An 18,127-nucleotide genomic window follows, 5' to 3' on the forward strand; every position below is an offset into this window, starting at 1 on the left:
GCTGCCATTCCACCATGACCTTTTCGAAAATGGCTCTGGGGTATTAATTTATTATAAAACAGGACTTGGGCAATAAAGATGCAAAGCTTTAACACAGTTTGAAATATGACAGTAAATATATATATATTCCCTTCTAAATATCCAACACACACAAACATACACACGCATACATACCGGTTAAAGGAAAAATAAAGACGCTTTGGCCAAAGTACTTGTTAATTCTTGAAAAAGGATAAGATATGTTATGTTCCAGATTGTATGCAGTCTGGCCTCTGAGTACACCGGCACAACAGCTGGCGACGGGAGATTCTGGGCTCGCCCATCTCTGGCCTGCTCCCATTAGGCTTCAAAAATCTGGCTCCAGGTGTTTTAAATGTGGGATGGGCCTTTGTTTTGAAGAATTCCCCCCAAAAATGGTACATTTGATCGCAATGTCTGGTCAAATCACTCCCCCCTCCTGCCTCCACAATGAAGAATAGAATGCAACACTGTATTTTTGGTGCTGCTCTGCATTATGGGAATGATAACTACCATTACTAAGATGGTGAAATTCTTAGCTTCACTGCTTCTAGTCCCTCCACTCTAGTTTTTTAGGTCTGTGATAAATTTTCTGATTATCCCTCCTCCCCTTGAATCTGGGCCTGGGCAGCAAACTGTACTTCAAGAAAGAACACCACTACCATAACTCCAATTTCCAAACTACTATTGGTTCTCCATCACAACTACATACTTAAGATTAAAGGAAAGCTCTCTGCTCCAAAATATGTTACAGAGCAAAGGACAATGGACATATACTGGTTTATTGAAAGATTATGGAAGACTACAATGTCAGGAAATGAACATTTCCTAACAGAAAAATGGGGACACTTCATGGTGTGATAGATGCTACCATCTAAATTTTAGATCCCAATATCCTTTAAAATATTGAAATTTATCAGAACTGTAGAGATGAAATAGAGAAGATATTTTACAAAACAGGTGTGAAGTACAACAGATGGTAACTGTCAAATGAAAAGCCATACTGTTAATGAAGTGCTTCCATTTTTAAATATTTTTTGAGGACCTGTGTTTTGGAATTGTGGCGGGATTGATTGAGACTGAAGGGATTCCAAAGATGTGGTATTTTTAAAAGGGTCACTGAAAGGACACTTCAGATTTTTTTTTTAAACTATCACTTGAAGTGTCAAGAAGTGCTAAATAAACATCAGAAGCCTTTCTGGTTAGCTCTGTTTTAAATGTCAGTCTGGGGGGTGGGGATGGGGGTTAAGTCTGCTCAGAGAGAAGCACCCAGCTCATCTTTCTCCACCTCTCAGGAGAAACCCTGCGAAATCCACTGTGTGGTGGCTAAAACCCCTGAAGCCGCATTTCTCCCCAGAAGCTTCTGGAAGACTTCTCGAAAATTCCTGAACCAACTGCTTCTGTAAAGATCCCAGTGACCCGTCTACGTGTACTCAGAGGCCAGACTGTATACAATTTGGAACATAACATATCTTATCCTTTTTCAAGAATTGTAAAGTACTTTGGCCAAAGCATCTTTATTTTTCCTTTAACCGGTATGTTTGCGTGTGTATGTTTGCGTGTGTTGGATATTTAGAAGGGAATATATGTATATTTACTGTCATATTTCAAACTGTGTTAAAGCTTTGCATCTTTATTGCCCAAGTCCTGTTTTATAATAAATTAATACTTGTGTTGTTTATTAAAAAACCTGGTTGGTGGATTTTATTCTGAAACTAAAATTGATAAATTATATAATTGGCTGTATTGGTAACTGGGTAAAACACTTAAATGTATGTTGTGACCCATGGAGAAGTGGGACTAGAGAAAAACAGTGCACTCCTTCCACCTTGGTCATCACAATGCCGAGCAAGTTTTATTTTCCCCTGGCTTTCTAAAACAGTCAGCATACGACAACTTGTATCCATAGTGCAGTTAATGTAGCAAAATGTCCCGAAGCACTTCACAGGGGCATTGTAAAATAAAATATGACACCAGCTGATACAATGATTCCTAAACTAGTATTAAAGAATATGCAGCCACTTTAGGTTCTCTCAAGAGCACTCTAATAAATTCAAATGTTCCCATTTATTTATAATTGTTCCCAGTGGCTGACTAAGTGTGAATCTTTACACTTAGATTCCCACTTTTACAGTTCACACTTTAATAAAATTGTCATTAGCCATGAAATTACTCTGCGGTACCACTGAAAGTCTAAAGTTTCTTTACATGCCATGCAAAAAGTCAAAAGTAAATAGTTGTTTGATAAAATGAAATTCTCTGTGACAACACTTGAGTAAATTATAATTAGCTTAGGCATATCAATTAGTTACTTTGTGCAATATATATAACAATGTGACTGGAAGTCCTTTAACATTTTAACTTAAACACCTTTAAATAAAAATAATTCAGAGGTTATTGATACCAATTATTCAGATACATAAAACCTACATCACCCAATCAAATGCATAGCATTGCTAAAATCTGCTGACAGGTTATGTTACACAATGGCTGGAAAGATGGTGCAGGAGGGAGGGCTTTAGGTTTCTGGGGCACTGGGACCCGTTCTGGAGAAGGTGGGACCTGTACAGGCCAGATGAGTTGTACCTGAACAGAACTGGGACAAATTTACTTGCAGAGCAATTTGCTAGTGCTTTTGGGGAGGGTTTAAGTTAACTTAGCATGGGTGTGGGAACCAGGAGTTAATACAAGAGAGGAACACCAAGGTGCACAGAGAACTGGAAGAGACAGACAGCACTAGAGTAGGAAATAGCAAAAGTATTAGGTGAGGTCAGAGTGAGTGTTAGACAGTACTAGAGAAGGGAGTAGTTCTGAATTAGAGGAGAGCAGACTAAAAAGGACTACGAGGAATTACAATGCATGTGTGTAAATGCACAAAGTGTGCTGAAGCGTGAAAATCACAGACATATGCAAGAACAATAGAGTGGTGATAGTGGGGAACTTCAATTGGGTTTGTATTATGACAATGCATCATACTGATCAAACAACTCTACATTAATTAGCTGATTAAACCACTCTCTTGATGCACATAATGTGGTAAATAAGGATGGTGAGCTGCATCAACCTTATTTATCACACCACATACAGTTAGAGTGGTTTGATTTGTTAAAGAATATAGAAAGTGGTTTGATCAAATGATCAGTCTGACTGCATGAAACCTAGCAGTGAAGGAACAAGGTCTAATATGTTAACCTTTAGCTACTAGCAATTATATATTGGGAAGTCTGATAACTATTAGTGATCAGTTTTATACTGATGCTTTACCTTCACTAATTCAGTAATTTTAATAAGTGATGAGTAGTATACTATGAGCAATCTAAAACATTTACTCACTTTAGCACCTCTCTCAATATCCTAAGTTCCTGCTGCTCCAATTCACTGATCTTGTCCTCTCCATCTGTCAAACATTCAGGTAGGACTCCTGTCAAGAAAATTCCTTTTATGGTCAATTTGTAAATGTCTAACATTTTCTTACTATGAGCCAGTTTGTCACTATCATTTCAAGTCTTTTAACAAAAGTTTAATACATTAACTGAACAGTTCTACAATAAAGTAGGCTCTCCATAATGGAAAATTAATTATTGTAGTAATGTATCACATCAAAACATTGATACAAATGGAAACAGGAACTGCCAAGCTATTATTTCATCATAAGAAATCATTTGGCAGATAAGTCTGATCCATGTAAAGCCCACATATGATTATTGCATCATAGATTTACTTTTTCACATCACATGCTGGTCCTTTACTTAGAGTGGCATGTTGCTCCCTCTTGGAGGGACTGCTGGGAAAGGCGGCGGGGGAGATTTGAAAGGCAGCAGGGGGCAAGATCAAAGACTGGAGGAGAAGATCAGAAGAGTTGGAGGGAGATAGAAAGTTGCAGCTGGGGAGTGCAGAGGGAGTGAGGGATCAGAAAGGCATGAAGGAGTGAAGGCCAGGCCAGGAAGAAATTGTGGCCGGGGCGGGGGGTGGGGGGAAATGGAAGATCAGACTGCAGGAAGGATGCGGCCATTGGCCAATGGCAGGAGTGATTTACAGGTAAAGTTTGGTGGGCTACAGAGGGTGGTGGGAGCACTCCTGCTCCTCCAGGTTCATAAGCAGTGCTGGAAAGCCACTTGTGTGCTGGATCTGGCAGTCCTCGCTTCCCTTTATATGCTAGATTTCCCAAGGCAGGAAAACATGGCCGGCGAGAGTAGAATGTAAAATGGTGGTTAAGCGACCGACCCACCTCCTGGCAGCAGTTTGGTTCCCTGGTCCCCAAGCAACTTCCATCAAAGCAGTAAGTGGGTTGATTGGGCTTGCGTTAGAGATTTTTAACATTTTAACATTCCACCCAACTCAAATATGCCTATTTCTGTGGGTTAAAATTCCTCCCTCTGTCTTTGTTGATAAGATTCCAGTAACTTACCCGCAATTGATGTTAAACTGACAGGTCTACAGTTGCCTGGTTTCTCTCTACCTCCTTTCTTAAATAATGCAATGATATTTCCAATAAATTATGATTAATGCATCTGCAATGTCCTTACCTTCTTTAAAGTTTGGCAGTTTTAATTTAGAAAGATTTAAAATAGCTATTTAGATATGTTTTGTTTTGCTTCCAGCTGTAGCTAGTGTTCATGATAATTTCTCCACCTTAGAATTGAGATATTTTCCAAGTGCAGCTCACAGGCATTTTTGCAGAAACTGTCTCGTATTTAGCTTACTTCTATTTTTGGCTTTAACTTACTTTGAACAAAGAACAAAGAACAGTACAGCACAGGAACAGGCCATTCCCCCCTCCAAGCCTGCGCCGATCTTGATGCCTGCCTAAACTAAAACCTTCTGCACTTCCGGGGTCCGTATCCCTCTATTCCCATCCTATTCATGTATTTGTCAAGATGCCTCTTAAACGTCTCTATGGTACCTGCTTCCCCCACCTCCCCCGGCAACAAGTTCCAGGCACTCACCACCCTCTGTGTAAAGAACTTGCCTCGCACATCCCCTCTAAACTTTGCCCCTCGCACCTTAAACCTATGTCCCCTAGTAACTGACTCTTCCACCCTGGGAAAAAGCTTGACTATCCACTCTGTCCATGCCGCTTATAACTTGGTAAACCTGTCGCCCCTCCACCTCCGTCGTTCCAGTGAAAACAATCCACGTTTATCCAACCTCTCCTCATAGCTAATGCCCTCCAGACCAGGCAACATCCTGGTAAACCTCTTCTGTACCCTCTCCAAAGCCTCCACGTCCTTCTGGTAGTGTGGCGACCAGAATTGCACGCAATATTCTAAGTGTGGCCGAACTAAAGTTCTGTACAGCTGCAGCATGACTTGCCTATTTTTATACTCTATGCCCCGACCGATGAAGGCAAGCATGCCGTATGCCTTCTTGACTACCTTATCCACCTGCGTTGCCACTTTCAGTGACCTGTGGACCTGTACGCCCAGATCTCTCTGCCTGTCAATACTCCTAAGGGTTCTGCCATTTACTGCATACTTCCCACCTGCATTAGACATTCCAAAATGCATTACCTTACATTTGTCCGAATTAAACTCCATCTGCCATTTCTCTGCCCAAGTCTCCAACCGATCTATATCCTGCTGTATCCTCTGACAATCCTCATCACTGTCCGCAACTCCACCAACCTTTGTGTCGTCCACAAACTTACTAATCAGACCAGCTACATTTTCCTCCAAATCATTTATATATACTACGAACAGCAAAGGTCCCAGCACTGATCCCTGCGGAACACCACTAGTCACATCCCTCCATTCAGAAAAGCACCCTTCCACTGCTACCCTCTGTCTTCTATGACCGAGCCAGTTCTGTATCCATCTTGCCAGCTCCTCTCTGATCCCATGTGACTTCACCTTTTGTATCAGTCTGCCATGCGGGACCTTGTCAAAGGCTTTACTAAAGTCCATATAGATAACATCCACTGCCCTTCCTTCATCAATCATCTTCGTCACTTCCTCAAAAAACTCAATCAAATTACTGAGACACGACCTCCCCTTCACAAAACCATGCTGCCTCTTGCTAATAAGTCCAAATGTTTCCAAATGGGAGTAAATCCTGTCCCGAAGAATCCTCTCTCATAATTTCCCTACCACTGACGTAAGGCTCACCGGGCCAATAATTTCCTGGATTATCCTTGCTACCCTTCTTAAACAAAGGAACAACATTGGCTATTCTCCAGTCCTCTGGGACCTCACCTGTAGCCAATGAGGATGCAAAGATTTCTGTCAAGGCCCCAGCAATTTCTTCCCTTGCTTCCCTCAGTATTCTGGGGTAGATCCCATCAGGCCCTGGGGACTTATCTACCTTAATGCTTTGCAAGACACCCAACACCTCCTCCTTTTTGATAATGAGATGACTGAGACTATCTACACTCCCTTCCCTGGGCTCATCATCCACCAAGTCCTTCTCCTTGGTGAATACTGATGCAAAGTACTCATTTAGTACCTTGCCCATTTCCTCTGGCTCCACACACAGATTCCCATCTCTGTCCTTGAGTGGGCCAACCCTTTCCCTGGTTACCCTCTTGCTCTTTATATACATATAAAAAGCCTTGGGATTTTACTTAATCCTGTTTGCCAATGACTTCTCATAAGCAAGGAGTCAGGAGGGCTAAAAGGGGTTAAGTTCCTTCCTACTGTCTTTATATTCCTCAAGGGATTAGTCTGTTCCTAGCCTTCCAGCCCTTACGAATGCTTCCTTTTTCTTTTTGACGAGGCTCACAATATCCCGCGTTATCCAAGGTTCCCGAAACTTGCCAAACTTATCCTTCTTCCTCATAGGAACATGATGGTCCTGGATTCTAATCAACTGACGTTTGAAAGACTCCTACATGTCAGATGTTGATTTACCCTCAAACAGCCGCCCCCAATCTAAATTCTTCAGTTCCTGCCTAATATTGTTACAATTAGCCTTCCCCCAATTTAGCACCTTCGCCCGAGGACTACTCTTATCCTTATCCACAAGTACCTTAAAACTTAGGGAATTATGGTCACTGCTCCCGAAATGCTCCCCTACTGAAACTTTGACCACCTGGCCGGGCTCATTCCCCAATACCAGGTCCAGAATGGCCCCATCCCTAGTTGGACTATCTACATACTGTTTCAAGAAGCCCTCCTGGATGCTCCTCACACATTCTGCCCCATCCAAGCCCCTAGCACTAAGTGAGTCCCAGTCAATATTGGGGAAGTTAAAACCACCCACCACTACAACCCTGTTACCTTTACATCTTTCCAAAATCTGTCTACATATCTGCTCCTCTACCTCCCGCTGGCTCTTGGGAGGCCTGTAGTAAACCCTCAACATCGTGACTGCACCCTTCCTATTCCTGAGCTCCACCCATATTGCCTCGCTGCATGACCCCTCCGAGGTGTCCTCCCGCAGTACAGCTGTGATATTCTCCTTAACCAGTAATGCAACTCCCCCACCCCTTTTACATCCCCCTCGATCCCGCCTGAAGCTTCTAAAGCCTGGAACATTTAGCTGCCAATCCTGCCCTTCCCTCAACCAAGTCTCTGTAATAGCAACAACATCATAGTTCCAAGTACTAATCCAAGCTCTAAGTTCATCTGCCTTACCTGTTATACTTCTTGCATTGAAACAAATGCACTTCAGACCACCAGTCCCGCTGTGCTCAGCAACATCTGCCTGCCTGCTCTTCCTCTTAGTCCTACTGGCCTTATTTACTATGTCCTCCTCATTTACTTCACTAGCTCTCCTACTGCTCTGGTTCCAACCCCCCTGCCACACTAGTTTAAACCCTTCCGAGTGACGCTAGCAAACCTTGCAGCCAGGATATTAGTGCCCTTCCAGTTTAGATGCAACCCGTCCTTCTTGTACAGGTCCCATCTGTCCCTGAAGAGAGCCCAATGGTCCAGATATCTGAAACCCTCCCTTCTACACCAGCTGTTCAGCCACGTGTTTAGCTGCACTATCTTTCTATTTCTAGTCTCACTGGCACGTGGCACAGGGAGTAATCCCGAGATTACAACCCTCGAGGTCCTGTTTTTTAACTTCCTACCTAACTCCCTAAACTCCCCCTGCAGGACCTCATCGCTCTTCCTGCCTATGTCGTTGGTACCGATGTGTACCACAACCTCTGGATGTTCACCCTTCCCCTTCAGAATGCCCCTTGTCCGTTCAGAGACATCCTTGACCCTGGCACCAGGGAGGCAACATACCATCCTGGAGTCTCTTTCACGTCCACAGAAGCGCCTATCTGTGCCCCTGACTATAGAGTCCCCTATAACTATTGCTCTTCTGCGCTTTGTCCCTCCCTGCTGAACAACAGTGCCAGCCGTGGTGCCACTGCTCTGGCTGCTGCTGTTTTCCCCCGATAGGCCATCCCCCCCAACAGTATCCAAAACGGTATACTTGTTAGAGAGGGGGATAGCCACAGGGGATTCCTGCACTGACTGCCTGCCCCTTCTGGTGGTCACCCATCTATCTGCCTGCACCTTGGGTGTAACCACTTCTCTAAAACTCCTGTCTATGACACTTTCTGCCACTTGCATGCTCCTAAGTGCATCCAGTTGCCGCTCCAACCGATCCATGCGGTCTGTGAGGAGCTGCAACTGGGTACACTTCCTGCAGATGTAGTCGTCCGGAACGCTGGAAGTGTCACGGACCTCTCACATCTCACAGGTGAAGCACTTCACCCCTCTGTCATTTCTAGCACTAATTAGTTAATTAATATAAAATAAATACTTATTAAATCCTTACTAAATTGTTATAATTAACTATATGATCCCTAGTGCTAGATTTCTACTATAAATATTAAATGCTAACTAAATACAGTAATCTCCTCCCTCTGGTTTTGTTACTCTACTTATTAATTAGTTAATTAAGGGTTTTAATCAATTTTTATCAATGTTTTATTTTCAAATTTAGTACAGATTCCCTACCAGCCAATCAGGTCACAGCTTTCCTGTGACTTCACTTTTCAGTTTTTTTTTTACCAGAGGTAAGTTTTTTATACTTAACAGTCCCGAACTCCGTTCTCCGAGTCTGCTCCGAGAATCCCCAAGGTAAGTTTTTTATACTTACCAGTCCGGAACTCCGCCCTCCTCATCTGTAATTCCACGATATCCATTGTATACACAAGTAAGTAACTTTCCATATCACTTATGGTTCATAACATTTTACATCATCAGATCAACCTGAAACGTTAACTCTCTCTCTCTCCACAGGTGCTGCCTGAGTATTTACAGCTTTTTCTGTTTTTATTTCTGAGTGTCTATGGATGTTATCTTAGATGGACTTTCAGAGGCATTTGATGAGGTTCCACCAACAAATAATTAGCAAAAATTAGAGCTTTGTGATTTGGGTTGGTAACTGATTGGTAGGTAGAAAGCAAAGAGTAGACATAAAAGGACTGTACTCTGATTGGTGCAATGTGACAAGTGGTGCTCCCCAGGTATGAGGATTGGAGCCTCAGCTTTTTACCGTATACATCAATCACTCAAATGAAGTACATCCAAGTTTGCAGATGACACTAAATTAGGAAGCACATTAAATTGTGTAGATGGGAGCAGAAACTTACAAAGGAACAGCAACACAACAACTTGCACTTGATTTATCACCAATGTCCCAAGGCTCTTCACAGGGCCGTTATCAAACAAAATGTGACAGCAAACCACAAAAGGAAATATTAGGGCAGAGGTAGGTTTTTAAGGAGCGTCTTAAAAGGAGGAAAGAGGCAGAAAAGTTTAGGGAGGGAATTCCAGAGCTTAGGGCCTTGGCAGCTGAAGGCATGGCCACCAATGGTGGTGGAATTAAAATTGGGATTGTGCAAAAGGCCAGAATTGGAGAAGCCCAGATTTCTCAGAGGGTTATACGGCTGGAGGAGATTACAGAGCTAGGGAGGGGGGAGGGGGCGAAGCCACGGAGGGATTTGAAAACAAGATGAGAATTTTAAAATCAAGATGTTGCTTAATCAGGAGCTAATGTAGGTAAGCGAGCACAGTGATATGTGTATAGGATTTAGTGAACGTTAGGACACGGGCAGCGGAGTTTTCGATGAGGGTGGGTGCATTGGAATAGTCAAGTCTTGAGGTAACAAAGGCATGGTTGAGGGTTTCAGCAGCAGAGGAGCTGAGGTAGGGGTGGAGTTAGGCGATGTTATGGAGGTGGAAATAGGCAGTCATAGTGAAGGTACGGCTTTGTGGTTGCAGCATCAGACATGAACAGATTTAATAAGTGGACAAAACTGTGACAGATGAAGAGTGAGGAAATCCACTTTGAACAGAAAGGCAGATTATCTGAATGGTGATAGATTGGGAAAGGGGGAGGTGCAACGAGACCTGGGTGTCCTTGTACACCAGTCGCTGATAGCAAGCTTTCAGGTGCAACAAGCAATTAGGAAGGCAAATGGTATGTTGGCCTTCATTGCAAGAGGATTTGAGTACAGGAGCAAGGATGTCTTACTTCAGTTATACAGGGCCTTGGCGAGACCACATCTGGAGTATTATGTGCAGTTTTGGTCTCCTCATCTTCGGAAGGATGTTCTTGCCTTGGACGAAGTGCAAAAAAGATTTACTAGGCTGATTCCTGGGATGGCAGGATTGACGTATGAGGAGAAACTGGGTTGACTAGGCCTATATTCACTAGAGTTTAGAAGAATGAGAGGGGATAGAAACTTATAAAATTCTAACAGGACTAGACAGGCGAGATGCAGGGAGTTTGTTCCTGATGGCTGGGGAGTCCAGAACCAGGGGTCACAGTCTCAGGATACGGGGTATGCCATTTAGAACTGAGATGAGGAGACATTTCTTCACTTAGAGGATGGTGAACCTGTGGAATTCTCTACCACAGAAGGTAGTGGAGGCTAAGTCATTAAATATATTCAAGAAAGAGATAGATATATTTCTTATTGCCAAAGGGATCAAGGGATATGGGGAGAAAGCGGGAACAGCATACTGTTCCATTATCCATTATCTTTTTTTGAATGGCGGAGCTGGCCTGAAGGGTCAAATGGCCTACTCCTGCTCCTATTTTCTATGTTTCTATGGATTCAAGAAAGACAAGCCAGAACATTTTCTTCATAGCAGGAAACCAGAAATTGGAGGAGCAAAGGGATATAGATAGCCAGGCACACAGATCGTTAAAAGCTAGTACACAGATACAAAAAGGTATTCATAAAAGCTAATGGAATGATGGCATTTATTTCAAGAAGCATGCAATACAAAGGACAGGAAATTATGCTTCAGTTGTACAGACCTATTCTAGTAGCGAGTTCAAACTTGGGCACTATTTCTCAGGAAGAATATATTGCTTTTAGAGGGGTACGGTGCAGATTCACCAGAATGATACCAAAGCTTAAAAGACAATATTTTGAGGACTGTTTGTATAAAATATGTTGTATTCCCGTGAATTAGAAGGTTGCCGGGGGAGGCAGGGGGGAATGTAATTGAGATTTTTAGAATGATCTACAAATTCTATAAAGTAAATACACAAAAACTATTTCCTCTGCTGGGGAATCGAGAACAAGGGATCACAATCTTAAAATTAGGTTAGCCTATTCAGGAGGTGAAATCAGGAAGCACTTTTTTTTTTAATACAAAGGGTGGTAAAAATGTGGTATTCGGTCCTCAAAAGGCTGTGGATGCTGGTCAATTAAAAAATTTTCAAAACTGAGAGTAAAAGATTTTTATTAGGTAAGAGTACCAAAGGCACATAAACAGAGGTGAGGGACAGACCAGCCGTGTTCTAACTGAATGGTAGAATGGGCTTGGGGTTGGTATGGTCTACTCTTCATCTTATGTCTGGTTACTTAAATATTTGTCAGGAGACCAAACCCAATCTTCTTACAGGCTTTATAAATTGCTTTCCTACTACCATCCAGAATCCAAACCTTAACAATATCTTGATCACATTTCATGAACGCTGGACATTTCCTAACAAAGTGCAACTTTCTGGCCAAGTAATGTTCTAGTAAAATTTCGCTATTGAGGCAATCTGATGGCACTATCAGCATCCGTTCTGACAGGACAGTGATTCAGTATTTAATTAAAACAAACCACGCAAATAATATTAGTTTATGAGAATTTAACATTTGCTTTCTCATTACCATTTCTTTCTTGAATCATTCGAAGAGCTTGTAATTGTAGTTCAACATTTTTCTGTAACATCAGCGACTTAAAGACTTGAAAATCTTCTGCAGCTAGTACTGGTTGGAAGACCGGCTATTAAAAAAAAAGTTCTTTTGAAAAATTAAGACAAACAAAGCAACTTATATTTGTATAGCACCTTTAATGTAATAAAATGTCCCAAGGCGCTTCACAGGAGAATTATAAAACAAAATATGACACTGAGCCAAATGAGATGATTAGGTCAGATAACCAAAAGCTTGGTCAAAGAGGCAGGTTTTAAAGGAGTGTCTTAAAAGGAGAAAAGCAAGGTGGAGAGACTTGTTAAAGAACAGCAATATACTTTATGAAACTATTTAATCATACATTACACAGAATACATCCCACCAATATCTCAAATAATACATAACATTGTAAAAATTCTACATTATCTCTTCAAACCAGTTCCTTCACAAAACTAATAAACTGAATAGCACATCAATTTCGAAAGAATAATTATCTTTCACGCAAAGGCAATTTCCTTGTAAACATAATCATTTCTACTATTCATATTGAAATAAAGGGCCTGAGTTCAACTGCTCCCACCTGGCAGAAACTGGGCCAGTGGCAGAGTGGAGAAAGAGAATGGTGGCAGGCAGTCAAGAATCACTGGAGACACTTACCCCCCTGATCTTGCTTCCTTTCTGCCATGTTCTTATAATAACATGCTCTTTTGAGCAGGTCACCCACAGGAAGGAAGCGGGTTTTTATTTTAAATATGCAGATTGGGCCCCATGATATGGGATTTGGGCGGGGGGGCGGGGGGTGGTGGGTGGAGAGCAGTGCCAACTACCCGGTCAGGTAAAACCTGCTCGGAACTTGCTCCTGAGCCAAAAGAGGTCCAGTAGGCAATTTTTCTTTATACCTATTTTTCAGGTTTTCTTGTTTGCCAGGAGTGGTAATGCTCTCTGGTCCTCATTAGGAAGCCTGGGGCCTCCTTGGCACCAGACTCCTCCACCTCACACCCAGAACAATCGCAGACTACCCCATTCCGCACAAACTCCTTCAATAGTGGACAGTCCCCTCCTCTCCCCACCACTCCAGTGTTTCCCCTTTCCCTGATTACTTGACGGGTTTCTCACTCTTCCTCAGACTGCAGCCAGTGTTCAGATCTGCTGGGCCTCCACATCTCCAGCCTTGCCAGGTTTTCCCTGTTCTACCATGCTTGCCTTCACCCTCACTGCCTCTCTGTTAATACCGGAGCCAAAGCGTCACTATAGAATACATCCTAAATTAGATAAAGTTTTGCAAATTCAGTAAAATAAAAGTAGTTTTTAAATGTACCATTACAGGCCATTAATATATTTTTGTCTAAGACAAAGATTCTAGTTCTGGGGCATTAATGACTTGAATCATATCTGTTAAATACTTCACGCTTCTCTGACTAATACCAGCCATTTTCAATTTTGAAATGTTATTTTAAAATGAAATGTTTAACTATCTGCAATTGCTTTGATTAACTACAATGACAGTCAATGAGACAAGCAGAGGAAAAAGCCCCTAGTTACCTTTTGGTTGTGAAAGAGAATACTGCAGGAGTTGATGTTCATCACTGGGAGACACTTCTGTTCAAAACTTTCCAATATAAATAATTCATCAGAAATTGGCCTCATTCAGAGATCTTAAGGAAGGCTAGTTTGGCAAATGAAAAAGTCAATACTGACCTAGATCCACCAATGACAGAGTACCCCTTTGCCACCAAAGGAGGCCACCAACATCAGGCCCATGAAATTCAAGAAACTAAAACAAACAGTAGAGTGAATCTACATAATTAAAATTCTTGCATATAGTATGCAATTTAATTGTGTCTACAGAAAGTGGCACATATTTCGGATTAGTTGGCACAAGTAATTGCATGATTTGCTCAAATATCGAGAGGTAGCAAATGTGTTTGTGTGACCGTATGGCTTCATCACCTCACCTTGCAAGTGCTATATAAACACATACAAAAATCCCTCAGCTCACAATTTTACTCCTTGGCCTATGATACCAATGCACCATCCTTCAATTTTGTTATTGTAACCACCCAATCTGAAGGAATGAGTCTCCACAGTTTAAATAGTTCAGTTTGTAGGAGGTGATTTAAAGACAAGGATGAAATTATATTTGAGATGTTGGGAAACTGACACGCAATGTAAATCAGTTAGGACAGGTAGGAATGTTCCCTCTAATTATTTTGTGTGTGTGGCCCATTCATTTCAATGCACGGTATCTTTAAATGATTCTCCAGGACAGTTAGAAATGGGCAATAAATGCTGGTCGAGCCAGTGATGCCCACATCCTGTGAAAGAATAGAAAAAAAATTTGCGCGGCTATGCGTTATTTTAAATGGAACGACTTATGAACAGCCTGTTAGGTACCTTTTGGGTTACTGCACATCTGCGCACCTTAGAGGGAACATTGGGGGGAGGTTAGCACAACTTGGTTTGGGATAGGGTACAAACAACAGAGCTTTGGATGAGGTGAAGTATACAGAGGGTGGAGGATGGGAGAATGGCCAAGATAGCATCACAATAGTCGAGTCTGGAAAAGAAAAAAGCATTGATTACAGTTTCAATAGTGGGTAGGAATGGAAGTAGGTGATGTCATAGTGGTTAAAGTTGTTGGTCTTTATGATATAGAGAATATGGAGCTGGAAGTTCAGCTCAAAGTCGACTTCACTTCAGTCCATTATGTCTGAATCAGCCAACCCAGCAATACTCCTCAATAATATTCCACACTTGATAAAGCTCAGACCCACATTTTTAATTACAGAAGTATCCAGTATCTTACTTCCAATTTTATGGGACTATTAAGAAGGGAATAATCCAATGATGAAATGGAGAGCAAGAAACAGCAGCAGAGATGAGGAGCAACAGGAGCAGAGACGAGGAGAGTGCGGAGCAAACAGTAGGGATTCAGAATGGTGAACATCTGCATTGATAAGGGGCTGGATTTTGTTCCAAGCCCAATGTCAGGTTTCGTGGCGGGGAGGGCCAAGAATTGGGGAGGCAGCGGCCGCCACGGAACCTGACACCGGAATTGCCGGTTCCGATCTTCACGGTGGCACCGAGGCTCTGTGGTGGCACCTCCGTCACTCTGCAAGGGGACCCTGCTTTCTATACAGTAATTACCTCTTTGCATTCATTTAAATGTAATCCTCAGCGATCTTACCTTCAATTCCCAATCTTGAGCGCATCGTGCGTCACACATGCGCCTTCACTTTTCCGTCCAGGAGAAGCTGGCGCTACAGAGATGGTGAAGGGAAAATCTGCATGATTTAGTGTATTGGGGGAGAGGAGGAAAGTTTGCATTATTTAGTGTATGGGGGGATGGGGGCAACTCTGCATGATCTAGTGTATAACTAAACTCGGCATCATGTTTTTTTTTTTATTCATTCATGGGATGTGGGTGTCACTGGCCAGGCCAGCATTTATTGCCCATCCCTAATTGCCCTTGAGAAGGTGGTGGTGAGCTGCCTTCTTAAACCGCTGCAGTCCATTTGGGGTAGGTAAACCCACAGTGCTGTGAGGAAGGGAGTTCCAGGATTTTGACCCAGCGACAGTGAAGGAACGGCGATATAGTTCCAGGTCAGGATGGTGTGTGACTTGGAGGGGAACTTACAGGTGGTGGTGTTCCTATGTATTTGCTGCCCTTGTCCTTCTAGTTGGTAGAGGTGGCAGGCTTGCTGTCTAAGGAGCCTTGGTGCATTGCATCTTGTAGATGGTACACACAGCTGCCACTGTGCGTTGGTGGTGAAGGGAGTGAATGTTTGTAGATGGGGTGCCAATCAAGCAGGCTGCTTTGTCCTGAATGGTGTCGAGCTTCTTGAATGTTGTTGGAGCTGCACACATCCAAGCAAGTGGAGAGTATTCCATCACATTCCTGACTTGTGCCTTGTAGATGGTGGACAGGCTTTGGGGAGTCAGGAGGTGAGTTACTCGCCACAGGATTCCTAGTCTCTGACCTGCTCTTGTAGCCATGGTATTTATATGGCTACTCCAGTTCAGTTTCTGGTCAATGGTAGCCCCTAGGATGTTGATAGTGGGGGATTCAGCGATGGTAATGCCGTTGAATGTCAAGGGGAGATGGTTAGATTCTCTTTTGTTGGAGATGGTCATTGCCTGGCACTTGTGTGGCGCAAATGTTACTTGCCACTTATCAGCCCAAGCCTGGATATTGTCCAGGTCTTGCTGCATTTCTACACGGACTGCTTCAGTATCTGAGGAGTCACAAATGGTGCTGAACATTGTGCAATCATCAGTGAACATCCCCACTTCTGACCTTATGATTTAAGGAAGGTCATTGATGAAGCAGCTGAAGATGGTCGAGCCTAGGACACCACCCTGAGGAACACCTGCAGTGATGTCCTGGAGCTGAGATGATTGACCTCCAACAACCACAACCATCTTCCTTTGCGCTAGGTATGACTCCATCCAGCGGAGGGTTTTCCCCGATTCCCACTGACCTCAGTTTTGCTAGGGCTCCTTGATGCCATACACGGTCAAATGCTGCCTCGATGTCAAGGGCAGTCACTCTCACCTCACCTCTTGAGTTCAGCTCTTTTGTCCATGTCTGAACCAAGGCTGTAATGAGGTCAGGAGCTGAGTGGCCCTGGCAGAACCCAAACTGAGCGTCACTGAGCAAGTTATTGCTAAGCAAGTGCTGCTTGATGGCACTGTCGATGACACCTTCCATCACTTTACTGATAATTGAGTCGGCTGATGGGGCGGTAATTGGCCGGGTTGGACTTGTCCTGCTGTTTGTATACAGGACATACCTGGGCAATTTTCCACATTGTAGGGTAGATGCCAGTGTTGTAGCTGTACTGGAACAGCTTGGCTAGGGGCGCGGCTAGTTCTGGAGCACAGGTCTTCAGTACTATTGCCGGAATATTGTCAGAGCCCATAGCTTTTGCAGTATCCAGTGCCTTCAGTTGTTTCTTGATATCACGCGGAGCGAATTGAATTGGCTGAAGTCTGGCATCTGTGATGCTGGGGACTTCAGGAGGAGGCCAAGATGGATCACCAACTCTGCACTTATGGCTGAAGATTGTTGCAAATGCTTCAGCCTTATCTTTCGCACTAATGTGCTGGGCTCCCCCATCATTGAGGATGAGGATATTTGTGTAGCCACCTCCTCCAGTTAGTTGTTTAATTGTCCACCACCATTCACGGCTGGATGTGGCAGGACTGCAGAGCTTAGATCTGATCCGTTGGTTATGGGATCGCTTAGCTCTGTCTATCGCATGCTGCTTACGCAGTTTGGCATGCAGATAGTCCTGTGTTGTGGCTTCACCAGGTTGACACCTCATTTTGAGATATGCCTAGTGCTGCTCCTGGCATGCCCTCCTGCGCTCTTCATTGAACCAGGGTTGGTCTCCTGGTAATGGTAGAGTGGGGGATATGCCGGTCCATGAGGTTACAGATTGTGGTTGAGTACAATTCTGCTGCTGCTGATGGCCCACAGCACCTCATGGATGCCCAGTTTTGCATTGCTAGATCCGTTCGAAATATATCCCATTTAGCACGGTGATAGTGCCACACAACACGATGGACAGTATCCTCAATATTGTACTGTGTGCAGGACTGGCAGCCTTTTAAAAATGGCACCAGCACTCGCTCCTGCATCAGGTGACGCAGTGAACGGCGTCGCCAATGCCGCCCCTGCCATGTGATTGGGAGGAGCGGCCACCGTCAATACATTAAGTGGTTACCCGCTGCATAATTGAGGGGAACGGCCGCTATGTTCCGCTCCCGGTGGTGGAACTACAAAATACAGCCCAAGGAGTGATAAACAGCATAAGGTTGAGGATGGGGATCATCATCAATGGAGCAGAAAGCAGCAAGAGAGACAAATAGTGCAATGAGCACACAACAAAAACAAACACTAGATAGGAACATAGGAGCAGGAGTAGGCCATTCAGCCTGTTCTGCCATTCAACTAGATTATGGTTGATCATCTACTTCAACGCCACTTTCCCACACTATCCCCATATCCCTTGATGTCAT

At 43.4% G+C, this 18,127-nt stretch overlaps 1 protein-coding gene across 6 annotated transcripts in view; it reads right to left on the reverse strand.

Annotated features, from left to right (window-relative positions):
- The window catches only part of cfap36 (cilia and flagella associated protein 36), a 134,323-nt gene that overhangs the window by 91,322 nt on the left and 24,874 nt on the right, over nucleotides 1–18,127 (reverse strand). For 4 of the 6 annotated variants that reach the window (XM_068044900.1, XM_068044903.1, XM_068044902.1 and 1 more), the window contains 2 exons: nucleotides 12,080–12,194; nucleotides 3,352–3,439 (listed from right to left, as the gene is read on the reverse strand). In XM_068044900.1, coding sequence (XP_067901001.1) covers nucleotides 3,352–3,439; nucleotides 12,080–12,194 — 203 coding nt within the window. Of the gene's footprint in view, nucleotides 1–3,351; nucleotides 3,440–12,079; nucleotides 12,195–13,645; nucleotides 13,713–18,127 lie in introns of all 6 variants that reach the window. The other 2 variants (XM_068044905.1, XM_068044906.1) reach the window with 1 other exon arrangement.

The sequence above is a fragment of the Heterodontus francisci genome, chromosome 13 (assembly GCF_036365525.1).
Source record: "Heterodontus francisci isolate sHetFra1 chromosome 13, sHetFra1.hap1, whole genome shotgun sequence".
Taxonomy (NCBI): Eukaryota; Metazoa; Chordata; class Chondrichthyes; order Heterodontiformes; family Heterodontidae; genus Heterodontus; species Heterodontus francisci.